General features: G+C 68.9%; 4 protein-coding genes across 6 annotated transcripts; 1 reads left to right on the top strand and 3 right to left on the bottom strand.

The window, feature by feature from the left end:
- The first annotated feature begins 734 nt into the window (after positions 1-734).
- Positions 735-15,573, top strand: APC2 (APC regulator of WNT signaling pathway 2). 2 transcript variants are annotated; one of them, XM_049808296.1, is made up of 15 exons: positions 735-803; positions 5,898-6,056; positions 6,177-6,267; positions 6,341-6,509; positions 6,590-6,698; positions 6,798-6,911; positions 7,441-7,518; positions 8,226-8,318; positions 8,407-8,791; positions 8,965-9,060; positions 9,202-9,341; positions 9,428-9,505; positions 9,594-9,710; positions 9,796-10,010; positions 10,098-15,573. In XM_049808296.1, the coding sequence occupies exons 2-15, from the start codon at positions 5,916-5,918 to the stop codon at positions 15,562-15,564; spliced, it is 7,293 nt and encodes a 2,430-aa protein (XP_049664253.1). In that variant the 5' UTR covers positions 735-803; positions 5,898-5,915; the 3' UTR covers positions 15,565-15,573. The 2 variants fall into 2 exon arrangements, with proteins under 2 accessions (XP_049664253.1, XP_049664251.1); XM_049808294.1 differs by lacking the exon at positions 735-803 and adding an exon at positions 4,870-5,346.
- On the bottom strand, positions 2,193-3,795 carry LOC126041915 (translation initiation factor IF-2-like). Its single transcript, XM_049808297.1, has 2 exons — positions 2,478-3,795; positions 2,193-2,382 (listed from the first exon to the last, which is right to left on the bottom strand). The coding sequence occupies exons 1-2, from the start codon at positions 3,289-3,291 to the stop codon at positions 2,216-2,218; spliced, it is 981 nt and encodes a 326-aa protein (XP_049664254.1). The 5' UTR covers positions 3,292-3,795; the 3' UTR covers positions 2,193-2,215.
- A 1,830-nt stretch (positions 15,574-17,403) lies between the features above and the next one.
- On the bottom strand, positions 17,404-19,374 carry LOC126041916 (granzyme M-like). Its single transcript, XM_049808298.1, has 5 exons — positions 18,977-19,374; positions 18,699-18,858; positions 18,445-18,589; positions 17,867-18,121; positions 17,404-17,651 (listed from the first exon to the last, which is right to left on the bottom strand). The coding sequence occupies exons 1-5, from the start codon at positions 19,113-19,115 to the stop codon at positions 17,424-17,426; spliced, it is 927 nt and encodes a 308-aa protein (XP_049664255.1). The 5' UTR covers positions 19,116-19,374; the 3' UTR covers positions 17,404-17,423.
- Positions 19,375-19,486: 112 nt separating this feature from the next.
- C8H19orf25 (chromosome 8 C19orf25 homolog) lies at positions 19,487-21,529 on the bottom strand. Of its 2 annotated transcripts, none has more exons than XM_049808299.1 (3): positions 21,460-21,529; positions 20,648-20,826; positions 19,487-20,562 (listed from the first exon to the last, which is right to left on the bottom strand). In XM_049808299.1, the coding sequence occupies exons 2-3, from the start codon at positions 20,793-20,795 to the stop codon at positions 20,366-20,368; spliced, it is 345 nt and encodes a 114-aa protein (XP_049664256.1). In that variant the 5' UTR covers positions 20,796-20,826; positions 21,460-21,529; the 3' UTR covers positions 19,487-20,365. The 2 variants fall into 2 exon arrangements, with proteins under 2 accessions (XP_049664256.1, XP_049664257.1); XM_049808300.1 differs by having other exon boundaries at positions 21,410-21,462.
- Positions 21,530-21,587: the final 58 nt, after the last annotated feature.

The following is a 21,587-nucleotide window of genomic DNA, read 5'->3' as shown; positions in this document are numbered from 1 at the left end:
ATGTGACCTTGAGGGTCCTCGTGTGGCTCCCGCTGGCATGGGGGGACAGGGCTGGGGTCACTCGGCCTGGCTGAGGCTGGGGGTGCACCCTCCGCCCCCAGCCCTGTCCCCACACCCCTGGGGGAGAGCCAGGCCACCCCAGCCAGGCGGTGGGTGATGGTGGCCTCGGCGTGTGTGGTGGCATCATGGTGCACGGCACAGGTCATGGGCAGAGCAGCAGGATCAGGGCTGGGGCTGGATGCGACCCCACGTTGTGTCCAGCCGGGCCCTGCTCGATGCTCCTGGCTTGGAGGGGGGGACACCTGATCGGCTGGGGGTCCCGCTCCTCCCGGGGTCCCGCTCCTCCCGGGGTCCCGCTCCTCCCAGGGTGATGCCAGGCTCAGCCCCGCACCGGGCAGAGTGTGACCACCCCCAGGGCTGATCCCCCTGGACACGGTGACACCCCCGGCCGGCTTGGGGGCGGGGGGGGGGGGGGTCAGGTTTGGCCCCAGGACAGGAGCAAAGGGCAGATCCTGCAACCCCCAACGTTTGTTTGTTGGGGTTTTTTTGGGGGGCGGGGGTGTCGGGGAGATCTCCCCCATCAGCGCGGGGGTCCCTTCTCCCCCTGCCCCGACTCAGCCCCGGGGAGGGAGGGGGAAGGCGCGGGGACCCCCCCCCTCGGCCGCCGCCCTCTCCCGGCCGCGGCGCCGCTGGAAAATCCCGACCGGGAGCGGCGGGGGGGGGCGGGGGCGGGATGCGGCTGCTCGGGGCCGCGCCGGCTCCTCGCCCAGCTCCGCAACGCCGCCGCCGCCGCCGGGGATGAGGTACGGCCGCACCTGCCCCCCCCCCCCCCCAATCCCACCTCCGGACCCCCCCCACGGGCACCCCCGGGGGGGTCCCGGCGGCTCCGGCCGCTGCAGCCACCGGGGATGGGGAGGGGGACGGGGAGCGGGGGGGGGGACGGGGAGCGGGGTGCGGTGCCGGGTTGCGGAGGGGCTGGATGAGGCCGGGGGGGGCCCCGATCTGCTCCCCCCCCCCCCCCCCGGCAGAGGGTGCCCCCGGCCCTGGCTGCGCTGAATGTGCCGGCATGGGGGGGGGGGGGGGGGCGCGGCTCCAGCCCTGGGGGGAGGATCGGGGGTCTGGGGGGGCGGGGGGGGAGCAGCATTTAGCCCCCGCATCCCCGGCTGCGGGGACAAAGGCTGGACAATGCCGGGGCTCTGCTGGGAGCCCCCGGGCGGGGGGGGGCAGCACCGACTGCCCCCATCCCATCCCATCCCATCCCAATCCCATCCCCACCCCCATGCCCATTCCCACCCTGTGGGCAGGGGGATGGGGGGCAGCGAGGCCCTTGGGTGGGGGGGGTCCCTGCTGGAGTGGCAGCATCTCTCCCCCCACCCAGCTCCCCGTGGAGCCCCTCCCGATGCTCCTCACCCAAACCACCCCTGCGGGGCTGCTCCGGGGGGCTGGGGCTGAGCCCCGGACCCGGACCCCCAAACCCACACCCTCCAATCCACATCCCACACCCTCCAATCCACATCCCGGCTTCCACACCCCCCCCCAAACCTGCCCCTCAAAAATCTCAGCCTCTAAACCAGCACCTCAACCCCACCCAGAGGTGGGGGATCCCATGGGTCCCAGTGCCATGTTCCCAGGCAAGGGTGTCCCCAGCTACCCCTGGATGTGGGGTGCTGGGTGGGTGCTGTCCCCCGCCCTCCGGCCCCAGTGCCCGTCCCCACGGCTGCCCTGCCCGCGGGTTTGGGTGGGGAGCTGGCCCTGAGGGGGGGTCCCTGCATGGAGGTCTCTGCTGGGGGCACAGGGGACCCCAGCACTCGCCCTGCCAGGTCCCTACATTTGTCTAAAGGCCGTGACGTGCGTGTGCACGCAGCATACGTGCGCGTGTGCACGCGTGTGCACATGTGCGTGTGCGTGGGAGCAGCCGCTGTGTGGGGGCGTGGGTGCTGCAGGGGGGTCGGATGCTGAGTGGGGGGAGGGAGCAGGTCCCCTGTGCCAGTGTCCCTGCGTGTGCCCCCATCTATCTCCCTGCGTGTTCCCCCATGTATGTCCATGTGTGTTCCCCCATGTATGTCCATGCGTGTTCCCCATCTATGTCCATCTATGTTCCCCCATCTGTGTCCCTGCGTGTGCCCCCATCTATGTCCCTGTGTGTTCCCCCATGTATGTCCATGCGTGTTCCCCCATCATGTTCCCCCATCTGTGTCCCTGCGTGTGCCCCCATCTATGTCCCTGTGTGTTCCTCCATGTATGTCCATGCATGTTCCCCCATCTGTGTCCCTGCGTGTGCCCCATCTATGTCCCTGTGTGTTCCCCCATGTATGTCCATGCATGTTCCCCCATCTATGTCCATGTGTGCTCCCCCATGTATGTCCCTGCGTGTGCCCCCATGTATGTCCATGTGTGCTCCCCCATGTATGTCCATGCGTGTTCCCCCATGTATGTCCATGTGTGTTCCCCATCTATGTCCATCCGTGTTCCCCCATCTATGTCCCTGCGTGTTCCCCCATCTATGTCCCTGCGTGTGCCGCCCAGCAGCCGTGCAGGGGGGTTTGTGCCTGGGGTCAGCCTGGTGCTCCCTGGGGGGGGGTTGCTGTGGTCGGGGGTCCCCGGGGCCGGGTCGATCAGCAGGAGCTGGCGACAACACGCTGTTTGTTTAACGTCCCCGGGGGCTCCGGGGGCCGCAGCCGGTCGGGGGCTCAGATGTGGCTTCGGTCGGAGGCGGCTGCGCTCGGCTGGTGCTGCAGCGCCGGGGCCCGCCGTGGTCCCTGTCCCCATCCCTGTCCCCATCCCCAGTGCCGCCGCCCGGCTGGAGGGAGCCGAGGGGTGTGGGGGGGCAGCATGGGGTGCGGGGGGGCGCAGGGGTCCCCCCAGTCCTGCCCCGCTCTGCCCAGGCCGAGGCGGTACGGTGCGGCGGGCAATGCGGTGCAAAAGGCTGACGCAGCGGTTTGGACTGTGCAGGGGAGGACAGGGCAGCGTGGGGAGCGGTGCTGGGTGCCGTGGGCGGCACGGTGCGGTGCGGTGGGCAACGCGGTGCGGCGGGCAGCGCAGATGCTGCTTCTCCACCCGCTGATCTGCTGCAGCATCCGCCCCACCGGCACCTTGCCGCGTGGATCCAGGCCCCACCAGTGGGCCTCGGCCAGTGCCGGGGTGCCCTGAGCAGAGAGGGGCGGCTCTTGGGTGTCGGAAGAGTCGGGTCCCCGGGACCCCGAGCCATCGCATCCCCCCAGGGTGCGCCCACGGCAGCCCACGGCCCTGCCTGACACCCGGCCCCGCAGCACAGAGCTCCCAACAGCCCATGGAGGGGGACACCGCTGGCTCCCGTGGGACGGTGACCGTCACGGTGCCAGAGCGTGGGCTGCGAGAACGTAGCTGCAGCCCTGGCCCCCCGCTTCCCGCAGCCCTGGCCCCCCCTTTCCCGTTGTGTCTAGACGCTTCGCAAATGCAGGTGCAGCCGCGCCAGCCCCTCCCCACAGGCTGCAGATGCCCAGCGCTGCTGCGGGCCACTGCGCTCGGCCGTCCCTGCCAGGGGACCTGGGGGGGGGTCCAGAGCTCAGACACCCCCTCTCCATCAACCCCCTGCTCCTCCCCAGGCTCCCCTGGCCAGGGCAGGAGAAGGGCAGGAGCTGGTGAGTGAGCTGGTGCTGTGGGGTGTCCCAGCCCTGCAACTGCACTGACAGCCCCCCCTGGAGTTGGGGGGGGACACACAGACTGACCACCACCCCGCTGAGGGGCTGCAGCAGCCCCCAGGCTCTTCCAGCCGCTCTCTGCCCCAGCCCCAGCCCACCCCCTGCAAATCAAAGCTGTCACCACAGAGCTGTGGGGATGGGGGTCCCGGGAGTGAGTGTGTGGGGGGGAAACGGCTTCGTGCCTCAGTTTCCCTCTGCCTCATCCAATGAGTTTGGTGCCATGTACTGCCTGGGGTGTCCAGCAGCCAAATGTCCCAGCCAGTCCTGACCTGCTGCAGCATGACACAGCACCGTGGGGCGGGCGGCTGGAGCGCCCCAGCATCGCGCAGGGTGGGGACACCCCGTGGGCAGCCCCGTGGGAGGGGGCTCAAGCAGCACCCACCACCAGCTGAGCGGGGTGGGACACTCCTGACTCTCAGCAGTTCGGTCAGCGCCGAGAGGTTTGGGGTGCTGGGGCGGGGGGACGAGGACGGACGTGTTCCCCTGCAGACGCAGGAGCCCCCGGCTTTCATCCTCACCCCGCTGTGTCCCACAGTGCTGACCCCCCCCCCCCCGGCCCTGTGTCTGGTGGGTGCTCGGGAAGGCCCAGGGACCCTCCTGCGCTGCTCCATCCGCTGTCGCCGTAGCAACGGGAGGCCGTGCTCATCCCGCATCCCTCAGCCTGCATCCTGCATCCCACATCCCTCACCCATCCTCCCGCATCCCGTATCCTCCCTCCTGCATCCCTCATTGTCCGTCCTGCATCCCAGATCCGCAGCCTGGGTCCTGATCCTGCATCCCTCATCTCCCCCCATCCTTCTGCCGCCTCCCACCCCTTGCTCCCCCACCCTCACACCCCCCCCCCCCCCGCCCAGCCCTCCCAGGGGTTATTTCTCTCCTGGGGGGTTATTTGCTGCCTGGGCAGCGGGGGGGGGGGGGAGGATTTGCACCGTGGGGGTCTTTGTGTCCCTCCAGCAGCGTGGCTGGCCCCGGCGCGGTGTGGGCAGAGCTGGGTGGTGGGGAGGGGGAGGCACACCCCACGGTGGGACCCAGGTCGGGGCAGGATGAGGGGGGTCCCCCAGCCGCTGTGGGGTGCAGGGATGAGGGAGAAGTTTAGGATGGGCGCCGGGATGGATCCTGGGGTAGGAAGGACATCGGTGGGGCCTCGGGGAGGGTGCTGGGTCCCACCGCTGTCTGGTGGGGCCTTTGTGCTGGAAAGGGGGGGCTAGACCCTCCTCGCAAAGGGCTGGCGGAGGCAGAGAGACCCCAGAGCTTTCGGGAGCCGCCGCAGGACAGCTTTGGGTGGGCAGGGACACGGATGGTGCTGGGGGATCGATCTCTGCCGCTGCCCCGGGCAGCCACCGTCCCTGACCCCGCTGCGGCGGGGGGACGGGCCCGATCCTGCCCCAGCCCTGCAGGGGATGCGGGGAGGGATGAGCCGGGAGGGGGGGGTGCAGTGGGGTGGGGGGAGAAGGCCCCCGCCGCCTCCGCTGTGCAACCCCCCCCATCTGTGCACACCCATCGCACGCACACTCGTGAACACACGTGGCGCTGACGAAGGCGGCGTGGGGCCGTCGCGCTCTCGGCCGCCAGCCTGACCCGCTGGGGTGGTGAGGAGGGGTCCCCGTCCCCGTCCCCCCCCCCCCCATGTCCACATGTGCCGGTGCCGTGTGCGTCCCCCCAGCAGGTGCGAGGGGCGGCCGCGGGCGTTGCGGCGAGGAGGAGGTTTGGGGGGGGGGGCTGAGGCCAGCTGGGGGGGGGACAGGGGGTTTGGGGGGGGCTGGAGGGGGCAGAAGGGGGCCGGGGGTGCTGCCGGGGGGGCTGGGGTTGGTGCTGCTGCGGGAGGGAGGGAAGCGGGAGATGGTTCAGAGAAGGAGAAGACAAAAGCGAGACAAAGGGGGAAGGGAGCGGAGGGCTGAGCTGCTGCAGAAGATGGAAATCAGGCAAGGGCTGGCAGGGGGTTGGGGGGGCCCGAGGCTGCTGCCTGTGGGGGGACGGGGACGGATGCCCGCTCCGTGCTGGGGATGTCCCTTCTGGAAGGCTTTGGGGGGGCACCAGGTCTTGCCAGGGCAGCCTGCCCCCTCCCTGGGGGGGGTGGGGCGTGGGTGGTGGTGGGTCCCCTGGGCTGGGCTGCGGTCCTGGGCAGGTGAGGGGTGCTGGGGGGGGGGTGCTGGGGGGCAGGCTGAAGGTAGAACCTCGGGGTGCTGCCCACCTCCACCCCCCCCCTCCACACCGCAGGCGCTGGAGGAGGTGAAGATGTCCGGCTCCATCGCCTCGTACGACCAGCTGGTGCGGCAGGTGGAGGCGCTGAAGAAGGAGAACAGCCACCTCCGGCGGGAGCTGGAGGACAACTCCAACCACCTCTCCAAGCTGGAGAATGAGACCTCGGACATGAAGGTGAGGACAAGCCTGGCGGCGGGGGGAGACACAGATCCCATCCTGGGGCTGCAGGGAAGGGCGCACGGGGGGGTTCTCTCCACGTTTCCCCCTGCCCTGACGGCTCCATCTCTGGTTTAGGAGGTCCTGAAGCACCTCCAGGGCAAGCTGGAGCAGGAGGCACGGGTCATGGTGTCCTCGGGGCAGACGGAGGTCCTGGACCAGCTGAAAGGTGGGCGCCCGGGCAAAGTGGGGAGGGGGTCCCCCCGCCAAGCCCACCTTCACGCCACTGTCCCCGTCCCCAGCCCTGCAGATGGACATCACCAGCCTCTACAACCTCAAGTTCGCCCCAGAGGTGGCCGGAGCTGGGCGCAGCGCCGAGGACAGCCCACCACCACCCGCACCTCACCGGGACGGTGCCGGGGACCTGGGCAGAGCCACCCTCCGGCTGCTGGAGGAGCTCGACCGGGAGAGGTGATGGCCGGGGGTCGGGGGGGATGTACGGGGCCGGGGGGGCTGGGGGCAGCACTGAAGGGTCTCCCCCCACTCCTCAGGTGCTTTCTGCTGGGCGAGATCGAGAAGGAGGAGAAGGAGAAGGTGTGGTACTATGCCCAGCTGCAGAGCCTGGCCACACGCCTGGATGAGCTGCCCCACGTGGAGACGGTGAGTGGGGGGCATCCTGGAACCCCCCTGGGATCCAGGGTGCGGGCAGGACGCTGCCCCCCTCACACTGTCGTCCCCCCCCATTCTGCTCCCCCCCAGTTCTCCATGCAGATGGATCTCATCCGGCAGCAGCTGGAATTCGAAGCCCAGCACATTCGCTCGCTGATGGAGGAGCGCTTCGGGACGGCGGACGAGATGGTGCAGCGAGCGCAGGTCGGGGGGGGTGGGAGCCGTCCCTTCCCCTCTTCGCACCTCCCATCCTGCGCCTGGGGGGGTCCAGCTGCCCCCTCCCAACAGACTCAACCCTGTGTGCCGCCGTTGCACCCAGTGCCACGCATCCTCGCGCCCAGCCCCCTGCACCCAGTACCGTGCAACCTCACACCCGGCACCGTGCAACCTTGCACGCAGGTCTGTGCACCCAGCTCCTTGCACCCAGCCCCTTGCACCCTTGCACCAGCCCCTTGCACCATTGCACCCAGCTCCTTGCACTCTCGCACGCAGCTCCTTTCACCCTTGCACCAGCCCCTTGCACCCTTGCACCAGCCCCTTTCACCCTTGCACCAGCCCCTTGCACCCTTGCACCCAGCAACTCGCACCCAGCTCCTTGCACGCTTGCATCACCTCTGCGCACTGTCGCACCCAGCCCCGTGCGCCGTCACGCCTGGCTCTGAGGGTGCTGGGGGTCCCGGGGTGGGAGGGAGGTCCCAGCCCTCGCTGACACCCGCTCTGCCCCCCCCCCCAGATCCGGGCATCCCGGCTGGAGCAGATCGACAAAGAGCTGATGGAGGCGCAGGACAAGGTGCAGCAGCCGGAGCCGCAGGTAGCGGGGACGGGGCTGGGGTCGACGGAGCCTGGGGAGGGTGGAGGAACGGGGAGCCAGGCGCAGCCCCCCCTTCTCCCCCGCCATTGTCCCCACCGTGTCCCAGTCACCCGCCAGCGCGGCACAGCCGGGGCTTTGTGTGGCTCGGGCACCGTGAAATGGGCAGTTGCCATGGAGACGAGAAGTAGGCCATGGCGGGCGGGCGCCGTGGCTCCCGCAGCATCTGCCGGCCACCCCGCCATCGCCACGGCCCCGCCGTCATCTCCGCTCCTTCCATAATCCCACGGCCGCTCCGTCACCCACGGCCCTGCCATCGCCCACGCCCTCTCCATCACCTCCCAGCCCCGCCATCGCCCCAGCCAGCCCCACATCTCGCGCGGCTCCTCCATCGCCAACCCACGCAAGCAAGTTCCGTGGGTTCGGCCCCGGCACGCTCCACGCTGCCCACTCCGCTCGCCTCGCCCACGCTCTTCCCTTCCTGAGCCTGCTGCTGTGGCGGCTCCCCCCTCCGCCCCCCCTTCCCCGATCAGCCCCGATTCCGGCTTAAAATACAACCCTGGCATTGACGAAAGCAACAATTGCAAAGACTGGGAAACGCTGCCGGATTTCATGGCACCAGTGGGCTCCTGAAAAGAGGGGGACAGGCGGGCAGGGGGAGCGAGAGCGGCGCGTTGCGACCCACCCCCGCCTGCCCCCCGTCTCCGCAGCTCTGCGGGAAGGTGCCGGGCATGGAGGGGGACGGCAGCCTGGACCCCCCGACCCACCCCGAGGAGGGGGGCAACAGCCTGGGCAGCAGCAAGGTGAGGGGCAGCCGCGCCGGAGCGCGGCCGGGGTGGGCTGCGCGGGGTGGGGGGTGGTCGTGCGTAACCCCGAGTCCCCGTCCCGCAGGTGGAGGTGGTCTTCTGGCTCCTGTCCATGCTGGCCACGCGGGACAAGGACGACATGTCCCGCACGCTGCTGGCCATGTCCAGCTCGCAGGAGAGCTGCCTGGCCATGCGCAAGTCGGGCTGCCTGCCCCTGCTCATCCAAATCCTGCACGACTCGGACGGCGAACCGGGGCCCCCCGAGAGCCCCGCCAGCGCCAAGGACGCCCGCATGCGTGCCAACGCCGCCCTCCACAACATCGTCTTCTCCCAGCCCGACGAGGGTCAGGCCAAAAAGGAGATGCGGGTGCTGCACGTGCTGGAGCAGATCCGCTCCTACTCGGAGACCTGCTGGGACTGGCTCCAGATGCAGAGCAGGGAGGGGGGCAGAGGCCCTGACGGCAGCACGGGTACGGGGGGGGGCAAGCGGTGTGCCGGCGTGCGTGTGTGTACACACGTGCGTGGCAGTGCACGCGGCTGTGAGCAACCGTGTGTGCCAGAGGTGGCGGGCGAGGGGGGGGGGGGGAAATTTGTCGGTGCCAGACCCCAGGGCTGACCCCCGCCCCCCCCATTCTCCCCCCAGCGCCCGTGCCCATCGAGCCCCAGATCTGCCAGGCCACCTGCGCCATCATGAAGCTCTCCTTCGACGAGGAGTACCGGCGGGCCATGAACGAGCTGGGTGAGCCCGGGGTGGGGGCTCCATCCCCGGCGCACCGCAGGCATCCCTCCCCACCGGTGCAATAGCAGCAGCACTGGGGAGGGGGGCGTGCCGTGTGGGGGGGTGTTCCTTGCCCGAATCATCCCCTCTCCCATCCCGCAGGCGGGCTGCAGGCGGTGGCCGAGCTGCTGCAGGTGGACTACGAGATGCACAAGATGACGAGCGATCCCCTCAACCTGGCTCTGCGGCGCTACGCGGGGATGGCCCTCACCAACCTCACCTTCGGCGATGTGGTCAACAAGGTCGGGGAGGGGGGGGGGGCTGAAGGGTGGGCAGCGGGGCTGGGGGGTCCGTGGCGTCACCCTCATCACCCTCATCCTCCCCGCAGGCGACGCTGTGCTCCCGCCGCGGCTGTATGGAAGCCATCGTGGCTCAGCTGGGCTCTGACAGCGAGGAGCTGCACCAGGTGGGTGCCGGCGGCACGGGGGGGGGGGGGGGCTCTCCCAGGGAGGGGGATGGTCCCCGTGCCCACCCACCCTGCTTTGCCCTCCCAGGTGGTCTCCAGCATCCTGAGGAACCTCTCCTGGCGGGCCGACATCAACAGCAAGAAGGTGCTGCGGGAGGTGGGCAGCGTGACCGGGCTGATGCGGTGCGCGCTGCACGCCGGCAAGGTGAGTGCCAGGGCGGGCAGGAGCGGGCACCGGGGTGACCAGACGGGGTCTGATGGGGCTGTGCGTCCCCCCCACCCTGGGGCAGGAGTCCACGCTGAAGAGCGTCCTGAGCGCGCTGTGGAACCTGTCGGCGCACAGCACGGAGAACAAAGCCGCCATCTGCGGGGTGGAGGGAGCTCTGGGGTTCCTGGTGAGCACCCTCACCTACAAGTGCCAGAGCAACTCGTTGGCCATCATTGAGAGCGGTGGCGGCATCCTCAGGAACGTCTCCAGCCTCGTCGCCACGCGGGAGGACTACAGGTGACGGCCGCCGTGGGGTGGGGAAGGCGGCAGGGAGGGGGGGTCAGGGACCGTCCTGATGGCCGAGGGTCCCTCCTGTCCCCACAGGCAGGTGCTCCGCGACCACAACTGCCTGCAGACGCTGCTGCAGCACCTGCGCTCGCACAGCCTCACCATCGTCAGCAACGCCTGCGGCACCCTCTGGAACCTGTCTGCCCGCAGCCCCCGCGACCAGGAGCTGCTCTGGGACCTGGGGGCGGTCAGCATGCTGCGCAACCTCATCCACTCCAAGCACAAGATGATCGCCATGGGCAGCGCGGCTGCACTCCGCAACCTCCTCACCAACCGGCCCCCCAAGTACAAGGACACCGCCGTCGTCTCGCCGGGCTCCTGCATGCCCTCGCTCTACATGCGCAAGCAGAAGGCACTGGAGGCCGAGCTGGATGCCAAGCACCTGGCCGAGACCTTCGACACCATGGAGAAGCAGAGCCTGAAAAGCCAGAGCGTAAAGAAGCCGGCGCGGCACATGGAGAGCCTGGTGAAGGACTATGCCTCCGACTCCGGCTGCTTCGATGATGACGAGGTGCCCAATGTCTCCACCGGTGTGGAGACGGCCAGCGCCTCTGTCCTGTCCATGTTCCTCAACTCCTCCTTCCTCCAGGGACAGGCGCTGCCCCGGGCGCTGGCACAGAGACGATGCCCGGAGCCGGAGAAGGACGGCAGCGGCAAGCCGGCCGAGCCCAAGAAGCTGCCGCTGCCGGAAGATGATGTCTCGCTGGCCGCCGAGAAGCTGGCCAACAAGATCTCTAGCACGGTGGCCAAGATTGACAAGTTGGTGGAGGACATCTCTACCATGCACACATCCTCAGATGACAGCTTCAGCCTCAGCTCGGAGGACCACTGCCTGGACTGGCAGTACGGCCCCGAGGAGGTGCACGAGGCGCGCGCCCAGTCCTGCTCGCCGTGCCGCCTCTCGGATGCCGGTGGCTTTGCCAAGCGGGAGAGCCTGAGCCGGGCGCACACGCTGCTGCGGCTGAAGACCGCCTACACCAGCCTGTCCAACGACAGCCTCAACAGCGGCAGCACCAGCGACGGTTACTGCACCAAGGAGCACATGAAGCCCTGCACCAGAGCCGCCTTCCTCGACTACCGGGATGAGCTGCAGCGGTACCAGAAGCGGCCGAGCCGGCTCGACCTCAAGAGCATCCTGGGCAGCAAGCCGGAGCGGGTCGAACCCCCCGTGCTCAAGGGCAAAGACCCAGCCGAACCAGACAAGCCAGAGCAGCGAGACCTGCCTGAACGGGCCAAGAAGACGGTGACTTTCCCCAGCCCCAAAGTGCTGGAGAAGGAGCCCGAGTGGAAGAAGGAGGCAGGCAGCAAGCTCTCCCCCGACCCCCAGGTCCGCACCATCAAACTCTCCCCGTCCTACCAGCACGTCCCCCTGCTCGAGACCCTGGCCAAGAGCAACGCGGCCACCGGCGCCGGCCACCACCCCTCCCTCCTGGGCAGAAAGCAAGCCTGGCTCCCCCCCACGCTGCTGCAGACGGCCGAGACCTTGAGCAAGATCCCGGAGAAGCTGCCCGCCCACCCGCCGGCCATGGCGGAGCAGGAGTCGGTGCAGAAGTACTCGGTGGAGGACACCCCAATCTGCTTCTCCCGGTGCAGCTCCCTCTCCTCCCTCTCCTCGGCAGACAACGTGCTGGACGGGCAGAGCCACAGTGAGAACGACCTGGACAGTGACTCCTCCCTGGAGATCCTGGAGATGGAGGAAGGGGATGGGGAAGGTGAGGATGGGAGGCAGGAGAAGGAGAAGGCAGCAGATCCAGGTCCGGCCACGCTGGTGGGGATCTCCCAGCCCATCACCATCCCCTTCCCAAAGCGCGACAAGGTCTTCCTGCGGGAGTTGTCGCCGTCACGCCAGGAGGACCTCACGCCCTCGAGCTCCTCGGAGAACTACATCCAGGAGACGCCACTGGTGATGAGCCGCTGCAGCTCCGTCAGCTCCCTGGGCAGCTTCGAGAGCCCCTCCATCGCCAGCTCCATCCAGAGCGACCCTTGCAGTGAGATGATCAGCGGCACCATCAGTCCCAGCGAGCTGCCCGACAGCCCTGGGCAGACCATGCCGCCCAGCCGCAGCAAGACACCCCTCTTCGAGCTGGGCTGCCAGCCGGAGAAGGAGACCAGCCAGTTCAACATCCAATGGGAAAACAACGTCAAAAAGTTCATGGAGATCACCGACTTCAAGGAGCGCTTCCAGCTGCCCCAGGACCTGGACTCCATGGTCTACTTCACGGTGGAGAAACCCAACGAGAACTTCTCCTGCGCCTCCAGCCTGAGCGCCCTGCCCCTCCATGAGCACTATGTCCAGAAGGACGTGGAGCTCAAGCTGATGCCCACCTTCCCAGAGAAGAACAGCCTGAATTTCGTGGCTCACGAGAAGCGGGAGGAGCGGCGGGAGGAGCGGTACCTGGAGGGCCGGCGGCGGGCCGACCGCCCCGAGCCCCCCGACGACGACGACATCGAGATCCTGAAGGAGTGCATCAGCTCCGCCATGCCCTCCCGATTCCGCAAGGTGAAGACCTCCCTGCTCTCTGGTCAGGTCCTGCACCCCCAGACAAAGAAACCAGTGCACGTCCCTGTCTACATGCTGGTGCCAGCCCACGCACACCCCGGTGTCCCCAAGCACCTGCGTGCCGCCGCCCGTGACCTCTTCAAGGACGACGACTCCTTCACCGACTCGGCCGACGGGACCCCCGTCAACTTCTCCAGCGCCGCCTCGCTGAGCGATGAGACCCTGCGCTACCCGGCTGCCGAGGAGGCTGAGCACCCTCACGGCCCGGGGATGGGGTGCCCGGCGGGGGTTCTACCCGATGGGCACCGTGAGGCGGCCAGCGCCGGCACCATCCCGGCCAGGAGAGCCGCCTCCGGCAGCTCGGCGCCTGCCCGGCTCAGCTCAGCCTGCAAGGGGAAAGCGGGGTTGAGCCGTGGCCAAGGCGGGGAGGGGAAGCGGGGTCAGCCCCCCGCAAAGAGCGGACCCAGCCTGGAGCTGGAGGTGGGGAGGACCGGTGGTCCCCCCGCGAGGAAGGATGCTGCCCGGGAGGACGGGGTGGCCTTCCAGTCGCTGTGCCACACCACCCCGACGGAGGAAGCCGTCTACTGCTTCTACGAGCAGGACTCGGACGAGCTGCCCGAGGCGGGCAGGGAGGCGTCCGGCAGCAGACCCCAGCCCAGCCGGGCACCCAGGAGGGAGCGCTGGGGGGGCTCCGTCCCCCGGAATGAACCTGAGCCCGGTCCCCGGCCGGCGAAGGCGAAACCGCAGAACAATCTCATCGCCGACGAGACGCCGCCGTGTTACTCCCTCAGCTCCTCCATGAGCTCCCTGAGCGACGCCAACCTCTCCGACGGCGAGGAGCGGAGCCAGCCCTGCGGCAAAGCCCCCCGGCCGCGGTCGGCCACGGTGGCGGGGCAAGCGCAGGGGGGCTCCCCCAGCTCCCCCAGCCTCAACTCGGAGGACGACCTGCTGCAGAAGTGCATCGGCTCGGCCATGCCCAAGCGCCGGCGGCCCTCGGCTCGCCGGAGGATGGCGGAGCGCAAGCAGAAGCCGCCGGGTGCCGGCGGGAGGGAGCGGAAAGCGGAGGCAAGGCATTGCCCTGCCGAAGACACCGGCTCCGACCGGGGCTCGGACCTGGACAGCGTGGAGTGGCAAGCCATCCAGGAGGGTGCCAACTCCATCGTCACCTGGCTGCACCAGGCTGCTGCCTCCCTCTCACGGGAGCCTTCCTCTGAGTCCGACTCCATCCTCTCCTTCGTGTCGGGGCTCTCGGTTGGGTCCACCCTGCAGCTCTCCCTGGGCAGGCAGGAGAAGAAGCGAGCCGGCAGCGCGGCTGGCCGGGATGCGGCGAGGAGGGAGCACAGCAAGAGCCGCCCAGAGAGGAAGGATGCGCCGGGTGCCCGTCCCGCTGGCCGTGGAAGCGCCAGGGTGGAGCGGAGCCCAGCGCCCGCCAAACCGGTGCCCAACTTGCCCGTGGTCTTCCGCGGCAGGACTGTCATCTACATGCCCAACCTGGCCAAGGATGGCCCCAGCCCGCGGGCCACCCCGAAGAAAAGCCCCGTGGCGAAGCCCGAGGCGCCGCCGGCCAAGAACCTCTCCCTGAGCCAGCAGCGCTCGCGGAGCCTGCACCGGCTGGGCAAGCCCCCCGAAACCGGGGACCTGGCGCTGCCCAAGAGGAGCACCACGCCGCCCGCCCGCATCGGCAAGGGACCCCCCTCCTCCGGCTCCTCCCGCACCTCCACCCCCTCCCAGCACGCTCCCAAGAAGCTGCCGTCGCCCTCCCAGCTCGCCAAGCAGGGTAACCCAGCCACGGGCAAGGCGGGCGGCTCGTCCTCCCTGCCGGGACCCCCAGCCAGAGCCCCAGCCCCCAAGTCCCCGGCGCCCAAGCAGTCCAAGACGCAGAAGTCACCCGTCCGCATCCCCTTCATGCAGAAACCCAGCAGGAAAGTGCTGCCGGGCCGGGGGGCCATGCCGGTGCTGGAAGAACGGGCGGATGGCGGCAAGGCACGGGGCAGCGGGGGGCCAGGGGGGCCGGGGGGCAGCCGGCTCAACCTGGTGCGGATGTCGTCCGCCCGTTCCAGCGGGAGCGACTCAGACCGCTCTGGCTTCTTGCGCCAGCTCACCTTCATCAAGGAATCCTCCAGCCTGCTGCTGCGGCACCGCGCCGAGCTCTCCCCGCCGCAGCCGGCGGCCTCGCTGCCTCGCCGAGCCTCCCCCCAGCGCAGCCGTGCCGCCCTCCCGGCGGTCTTCCTCTGCTCCTCCCGCTGCGAGGAGCTCAAGGCGGCCAAGCCGGCGGCCCCCAGCCCACGACCCCTCGTCTCCAGAGCCCAGCCCGGTGGCAAAGTCCCCGCCGGGGTCAAGCCGCCACGGAGGACCAGCTCCGAGAGCCCGTCCCGGCTGCCGGTGAAGACCAGCATCCCTGCGCCCGAGCCCTTCAAGAGGTACTCATCCTCACCCAACATCAGCGTGGCGCGGAGGACGGGCAGCCCTTCCTCCGTCCTCTCTGCCCGCTCCGAGGCTTCGGCACGGCGGCAGCAGACCGAGGCGGTCCCCGGCGGGCAGCCGGCAAAGCCGCCGGTGGTGGTAATGAAGGGCACCTGGCGGAGGATTCGGGACGAAGACATCCCCCACATCCTCAAGAGCACGCTGCCTTCCTCCGCCCTGCCGCTGGCAAGTGCCGGCGAGGAGGAGCGTCCCGGCACCCCCAGCCCCAGGAAGACCAGCGACGCCGTGGTGCAGACCGAGGACTTCTCCGCCGCCAAGACCAACTCCAGCACCTCTCCCACGCTGGAGACCCGCGACGGAACTCCACACCCCCGCGCCGCCTGCGATGGCGAAGCTCCGGCCCCCGCCAAGACCACCCTGCCCATCTCCTTTGGCCATGAGGCAGCCGCTGGGACCTTCCCCGCCAGCCGGCACGGCTCCCCGAGCAGAGCCGCCCGCGTCACCCCCTTCAACTACGTCCCCAGCCCCATGGCGGTGACGGTGGTGGCGGACAAGGCGGTGGAGAAAATCCAAGCTTGAGCAGCTGCCGCGGATGAAGCCCCGGCAAAGGTCCCGCGACACTCCCCTGCCCCACAGGAGCTGGCCAGGGCTGTGCCGGGGCGGGGGGGGGGGGAGAACGGTGATGCGGGACCGCCGGGGACCGGCAAATCACCCCAACCCACTGCCTGCCCTGGTTGGGGTCTTGCTGTACTGGAGCATCGCGGTTCTCAGTGCCGAGGACCGGGCAGAGCCGGGGAGACCCACCAGGCGCTGGGGCCAGGGCTGATGCCCCAGCCTGGGGTGAGTCTCCACGGCCGGCTCTTCCCACTGATGAACATCCCGGGACAAGCCAAGGGGAGGCCGTGTCCCCATGTGCCCCCATCCTGCTCGCCTGCCTCGGGCAGAGGCTGAACCAGGGCCTGATCCTGCACGCCGGGGAGTCGGCACGCCGCGCCCCAACGCCAGGTCTCCGCCGCATGCTTCAGCTTGTCTCGGCACCAACACCCGGCTCTGCCGGCAACCACAGCTCATTTATTAATGGGGGGGGGAAGGGAACGCAGGCTGGATCAACGCAGGGAGAGGCTTCGTGGGGGGAGAGCATGTGGTTGTGGGGAGACAGGGGCCAGGACCCCCCATTTGTGCTGCTGGAGGCTCATAATTAAGCTGCGCGGCTGATTGCTAATGGGTAACCTGCAGCTGCGGTGCTTGCACTGGTTCAAGGTGGCATCGGGTGGAAAAGGCACGGGGGGAGCTGGGCAGGGGCTCGCCGGTGGGCGGTCGGGGTCCCGACGGGCTCGTCCCGGGGGGGCTGCTGGCAGGGTCACATCACCGGGCTGGGGGGCTGCCCTGGGAGGGGATGGGGTGCTGAGCCGGCACCGGGGTGCCCAACCCCTAGGAAAGGGTCTGGGGCCCCTTACCCCCACCCGCAGCCCCCCCGGCCTCCCACCCCTGGGGTGGAAAAGCCCCATCCCAGCTCACAGCCAGGATCCCGGCGCATCCCTGCGGGCCGTGGACACGAGTCCATCGAGGACTGGATTACGCCCACGAACACGGGGGTTTCCAGCCCCAACGTACCGGGGATGCCCCTGCTCCTGCTGCCAGCCGGCTGAGACTGGGGTGTGCGAGAAACATCTCAGCCCCAGGGAGTGGGACGAGCTGCCGTGGGACCCCTCCCCATCCAGGTGCTCCCCAACCCCCCCAGGTGCTCCCCAACCCCTTGGGTGTCTCCCGGTCCTCCCACCCTACGGCTCGCTGCCTGCTTTGGGTGGGGTGACCTACAGCCCCCCCCCATACCAGCGCCATGGCGGGGGCTATAGGGACACGCATGGGACGATGGGGACATGTGCAGGGGACACAGGGGTACACCCGGGGGGTGTGGGGACAGAGCGAGGGGATCTGGGGAGTTGCACCAGGGCCGTGGGGATGCACAGCGGGGCCATAGAGATACACACAGAGGCCAGGGAGACACCAGGGCTGTGGGGACATGGATGGGGTCGCCGGGGATGCGCACCGGGGGGGTGTGGGAATGTGCACACCCTAGTGCCCACTGGAGACCGTGGCTCCGGCAGCGGCTGGGAAGCTTCAGCCAGCACAGTGGGACCCAGTGCTGGGGCTGAAGAAAAGGGGGCAAAGTCCCCGGGGGCGACATGCGTCCCCACTCCCAAGTGCCGTAACCGGTCGTAGGGTGTGCCAGGAGGGCCAGAATCGCCCCACGTGCTCGGCTGCGGCCCCGGGTTCAAGCTCCGCTGCCCAGCCCCGCTCTCGCCCGTCTCTGCTCCATGCCTTCAGCCCTCCTCTGCGGACAATCTGGCCAGGTTTTGCGGTGCCCTGCTCCCCCCCATCGCTGTATGTATGTACTAAGGATGTTATTTTACCGGGACTCTGGACAGTATTAAGAATTAAAAGCCAACCTGTGTAAATAGGACGGGGTGGTCTGTCTGTCCCGTGCGCCCGGGCTGGGGGGAGCCGCAACCCCTCCGCAGCGTTTTCCGGATCCAGTTCTTGTGCTTCACAGCCGAGGTGGCGACCGGTGGCTTGAAAGGGTCGGTGATGTCCGGGCTGGTGAAGGACAGCACGCCGGCCACTGCCGCCCGTTTCCCACACACCAAGGGTCCCCCGGAGTCACCCTGGGTGGAGGTGACAGTGGGGAGTGGACCCCTACCAGGGGCCAGGGACCCCCCCCCCCTCCCCAGCTTGGGGGGAAGCATCTCGCCTCTCTGCTTGGGGTGAGCATCCTCCTTGGAGTCCCCCACACCGGGGAACGGCATCTCAGGGGGGACGACAGAGCTTTGCAGCCGGTTGGTCCCCTTGCAAAGACCTTTGGTCCCCACCAGCTCCTCACCTTGGAGGGTGCCGAGCCCCTATGGCGTCCCTGGAAGCAGATCATGGTGGGGGCAATGTCACCGTTCCAGAAGCGGCTGTTGTTGCACATCTGCGTGTCCAGCACGGTGACCTCCAGCTCCTGCAGCGTGGGCGAGAGCCCGCCGTGCCTGCGGACCCCCCAGCCCGCCAGGCTGCACTCCGTCCCGGCCGCTGGCACCCGCCCCAGCAGCCCGATGAGCCGCCGCGTCCTGCTCAGCGTCACCTTCCCCTCCAGCTGCGGGCAGAGGCGGCAGGCAGCGTCGGACCCCCCGCCACGGCCGGAGAGGGGCTGGTGGGGAGCACCCCACTGCAGCGGGTGGGCGGCCGAGGGGGAGCGCCGAGCGGGCGCAGCGTCCGTGGGAGCGGAAAGATGTCACCGAGATGTGAAAGTGCTCGGAGGTGAGAAGAGGAAATGTCACCCAGCCCTTCGCTGTGGCTGCACCGTCTCGGCGTGAACCCGCTCGGCCCCCCTCTCCGGCAGCGCTTCCCGGCACCACCGACGGTCACGCTCCTCCAGCCCCATGGCAAACCCTTCCCCGCGGCCGGCGCGAGCCCCACCTGGAGCAGGAGAAGGTCGTTTTCCATCGTCTGGCGGTCGTAGCCAGGGTGGGGACACACTGCCCGGATGGGGAAGGTCTGCGTGGTCGCCCCATGCTCCCGCAGGCTGTGCAGCCCCACCACTGCCGTCCCGACGACGCTCATCCTGCCCCGCAGCAGGAGCCGGCGTCAGTGGGAGCCTGGTGCTGGCCACGTGGAGCCCCACCAAAACCCCCATCCCTGCGTCAGGCAGGATGCGGCCGCTCCAGACTCACCTCCGAGGGAAGCAGTGGGCGGCCGTCAGCACCCACCGCTTGTGCAGCAGCGCTCCCCCGCAGGCGTGAACCCCCCCGAACTGGATGGACACCATGTAGGGCCTGGAGTGGGGTTTGGCCTCATGTCCCCCGATGACTGACAGCCGGAGTTGGCCCCACGCTGCCGGGGAGAGGAGAGCCTGTCCCGGTTGTGCCACCGCCAGTTGGCTGCCCCACCAAAAGGGAAAAGCCGAGGGTCCCCAACCAGCACCCCCTGTCCCCCCAGCGCATCCAGCAACCCCATCCCTGCAAGCCAGCCAGTGATGCCAAGACCCCACCAGCCACCCCAGACCCACCGCCCCGGTGCTCACCCGGCTCGGCCAAAGGGAGGTTCAGCAGCAGCAGCAGCAGCTGCCCCAGGCTGCCCCTCGCCCCCATCCCTCACCCGCTGCGGGCTGGCAGCACCCTCCTGCTCCGCATCCCTCGGCGGCAGTGATGCTGCTGCGCTCCACGCCGAGCTCCACGGTGGCAGAGGAGGTGCCACGTCATGTGTGAAAGCGGTGCACGGTGGCAGCGGGGCACGGACCCCCGCTAAGAGGTTGGGGCGGGGGGGGGCAGGAAGGGGAAGAGACACCCACAAGGTAACACCTGCATGGGTGGAAAACAACCCACAGCGACCCCGGTGCTCCCTGGGGTTTTACTTTGGCTTTACTCCCTCCTCGCCAAGCTAAGCGGGGGCATGTGGACAGAAAGTCGCATCTTGAGTTCTCTGAGAAGGGTTTTTAATGAGATTTCTGGCAATCCCCAGCGCTGTTTGGGTTCTCACCACCTTTATTAGCAGTACAGGACAACTCTGCTCCCGCCACCATCGCTGCGGGGCCATCGGCCCCGGTTCCCACACAAGCTGCAAAACTGGCCCCCGACCCCCCAGTCCCTCAGCGTTTCGCTTTGGAGGAGGGGGAAGGCCTGGCTTTGCTCGTTGTCGAGTGGGAGATTCGCAGGCTGTCCACAAGCCTGTCAAAGAAGAACTCGGTCTGGTATTCCAGCTCAATGAGGTGCTGCAGGAAGGGAGGCACCTCGGCTTTCTTCACACCCACGTACACGGGGATCATCTTGGTCCCGTGGTGGTGGATGATGTGATAGAGGTTCCACTGAGAAACGCGCTGGCACCACGGGTCGCCCAGGGACTTGGCGGAGAGGAGGAGGATGGCCACCCGGCTGGCCTCGATGACTTTGATGGCGGTCAGGACAACAGAGGTCCCAGCCACTTGGTCCTGGTGCTCTGCGTAACCCCGAAAGCCCTCTTTCTTCAAGCGCTCTGAGATGCGGGAGGCGATGTGGTCATCCTCGGGGCAGTACCAGATGGAAAAGTCATAGGTGAAGCCGCGGCGTGAGGGCGCAGACGACATGCCACCCACCAGGGACAAGGACGTCGAGTTCACGGACAGCAGGGGCCGAACGCGGGGGCCGAGCCTTTCCTCCCGCACCGGGAACCTGCTGCCGTGCCCGGACAGCCCCCCACCGGCACGGGCAGCAGGTCCCGCGGCTCCCCGGAAAAAAAGTCAGGCTGCCAAGGTGGCCCAGCCCCAGCCCTCCTGCACGCCAGTGAGGTTGCCAGCAAGCCGCGGCAACACCAGATCCTCCCGTAAATCAAACGCAAACGGTTCTACCCCCAATTCGGGCAGCCCTCAGAAAGCTTTCTGCCTCATTTCCGAAATGCCGCGCTCCAGCGCCGCTCCCGCCCGTCGCAGCTCCTCGCACTGCTCCCGCAGCCGCTCCCGGGACTCCTGCAGCCGCTGGTTCATCTCCACGTAGGAACGGCTCTGCTGGTACAGCCGCTCCCTCTCCTCCGCGGCCGCCTCCTGCCTGGTGGGGCTGGGGGAGCCTAGTGGGGGGCAGAACAGGGGTGGGGGGCTCAGCGGGGGCCGGTGGAGCCCCCGCTACCACTCTCCCCCCATCCCGGGACTCACCTGGAGAGGGGCTGTGGTCCTGGAGGGGCTCCGCAGGGAGGAGGAAGACGGGGTCGGCCGGGTGGGTGCCCCGCACGTCGGCCAGGATCTGCTCCACGCTGGGGGGCTCAGGGCGGGTGGGCAGCACCCGCTTGGCCTTGGAGCTCATCACGGGGGGGCCTCATGCACGGGGGCTGGTGCTGGGGCAGGGGGGCAGGATGAGGGGGCTGGGGTGCCCCCACCCCAGCCACCAGAGACAGATGGACAGACAGCCCCCCACCGTGCTGCCCTTCGGACAGACACACAGATCTCCTCCTGCCGTCCCCCCGACAGGCAACCCCCCCCTCACTGTCTCCCCCGGAGAGACAGACAGACAGACAGACCCCTTCGTTGCCCCTCCCGCACAGACCGATTTCCCCAACCCCCAGACAGACAGACAGACCCCCTCGCTGCCCCGGGACAGACAGCAGCCCTCTCGTTGCCTGTGAGACAGACAGACGGACAGACAGTCCTCCCCCAGGACGGACAGACCCCCTCCTTGGCCCCCGCACCGGACAGACAGACCCCTCCACCCCGCCCCTGGGACGGACAAACAGACAGACAGCCCGACCCACACACACACACTTTGTCCACCCCAGGACAGACAAACAGAAAGACAGATCCCGGCCTTGTCCCTCAGGACGGACAGAGCCCCCTCCCTCCCCCTCCGGACAGACAGACAGACGCCCCCCTCCCCGCCCCTCCGGACAGACAAAGCCCCGCCCCCAGGACAGACAGACCGACCCCCTCCGCCGCCCGTTACTCCAGACGGACGGACAGACCCCGCTCCTCACCCGCCGCCCTCCTCCCAGCCACCGTAGCACCGGCCCGCCCCTCCCCGCTCCCTCACTTCCGGCGCGCCCCCGGAGCGACGTCATCCCGGCACGCTCCCTCCCCTCCTGGGCCCCGCCCCCTCTCTTAA

The sequence above is a fragment of the Accipiter gentilis genome, chromosome 8, assembly GCF_929443795.1.
Source record: "Accipiter gentilis chromosome 8, bAccGen1.1, whole genome shotgun sequence".
Lineage (NCBI taxonomy): Eukaryota > Metazoa > Chordata > Aves > Accipitriformes > Accipitridae > Astur > Astur gentilis.
This window is presented reverse-complemented; position numbering and strand designations above follow the sequence as displayed.

Bases quoted from the DNA above. Each gene is read 5' to 3' on its own strand.
- LOC126041916 (XM_049808298.1), bottom strand. From the start codon at position 19,115: ATGGGGGCGAGGGGCAGCCTGGGGCAGCTGCTGCTGCTGCTGCTGAAC. The intron at 18,859-18,976 runs GTTGCTGGATGC...TCTCCCCGGCAG, and splicing joins GGCTGGCTTGCAGGGATGGG to CGTGGGGCCAACTCCGGCTG. The intron at 17,652-17,866 runs GTGAGGAGCTGG...ACCTCCACCCAG, and splicing joins GGGGCTCGGCACCCTCCAAG to GGTGACTCCGGGGGACCCTT.
- APC2 (XM_049808296.1), top strand. From the start codon at position 5,916: ATGTCCGGCTCCATCGCCTCGTACGACCAGCTGGTGCGGCAGGTGGAG. The intron at 6,268-6,340 runs GTGGGCGCCCGG...CCCCGTCCCCAG, and splicing joins GGTCCTGGACCAGCTGAAAG to CCCTGCAGATGGACATCACC. The intron at 8,319-8,406 runs GTGAGGGGCAGC...CCCGTCCCGCAG, and splicing joins ACAGCCTGGGCAGCAGCAAG to GTGGAGGTGGTCTTCTGGCT.
- C8H19orf25 (XM_049808299.1), bottom strand. From the start codon at position 20,795: ATGAGCTCCAAGGCCAAGCGGGTGCTGCCCACCCGCCCTGAGCCCCCC. The intron at 20,563-20,647 runs GTGAGTCCCGGG...GCCCCCCACTAG, and splicing joins GGACCACAGCCCCTCTCCAG to GCTCCCCCAGCCCCACCAGG.
- LOC126041915 (XM_049808297.1), bottom strand. From the start codon at position 3,291: ATGGGCTGTTGGGAGCTCTGTGCTGCGGGGCCGGGTGTCAGGCAGGGC. The intron at 2,383-2,477 runs ATGGGGGAACAC...ACATGGACATAC, and splicing joins GGGAACACGCAGGGACATAG to ATGGGGGCACACGCAGGGAC.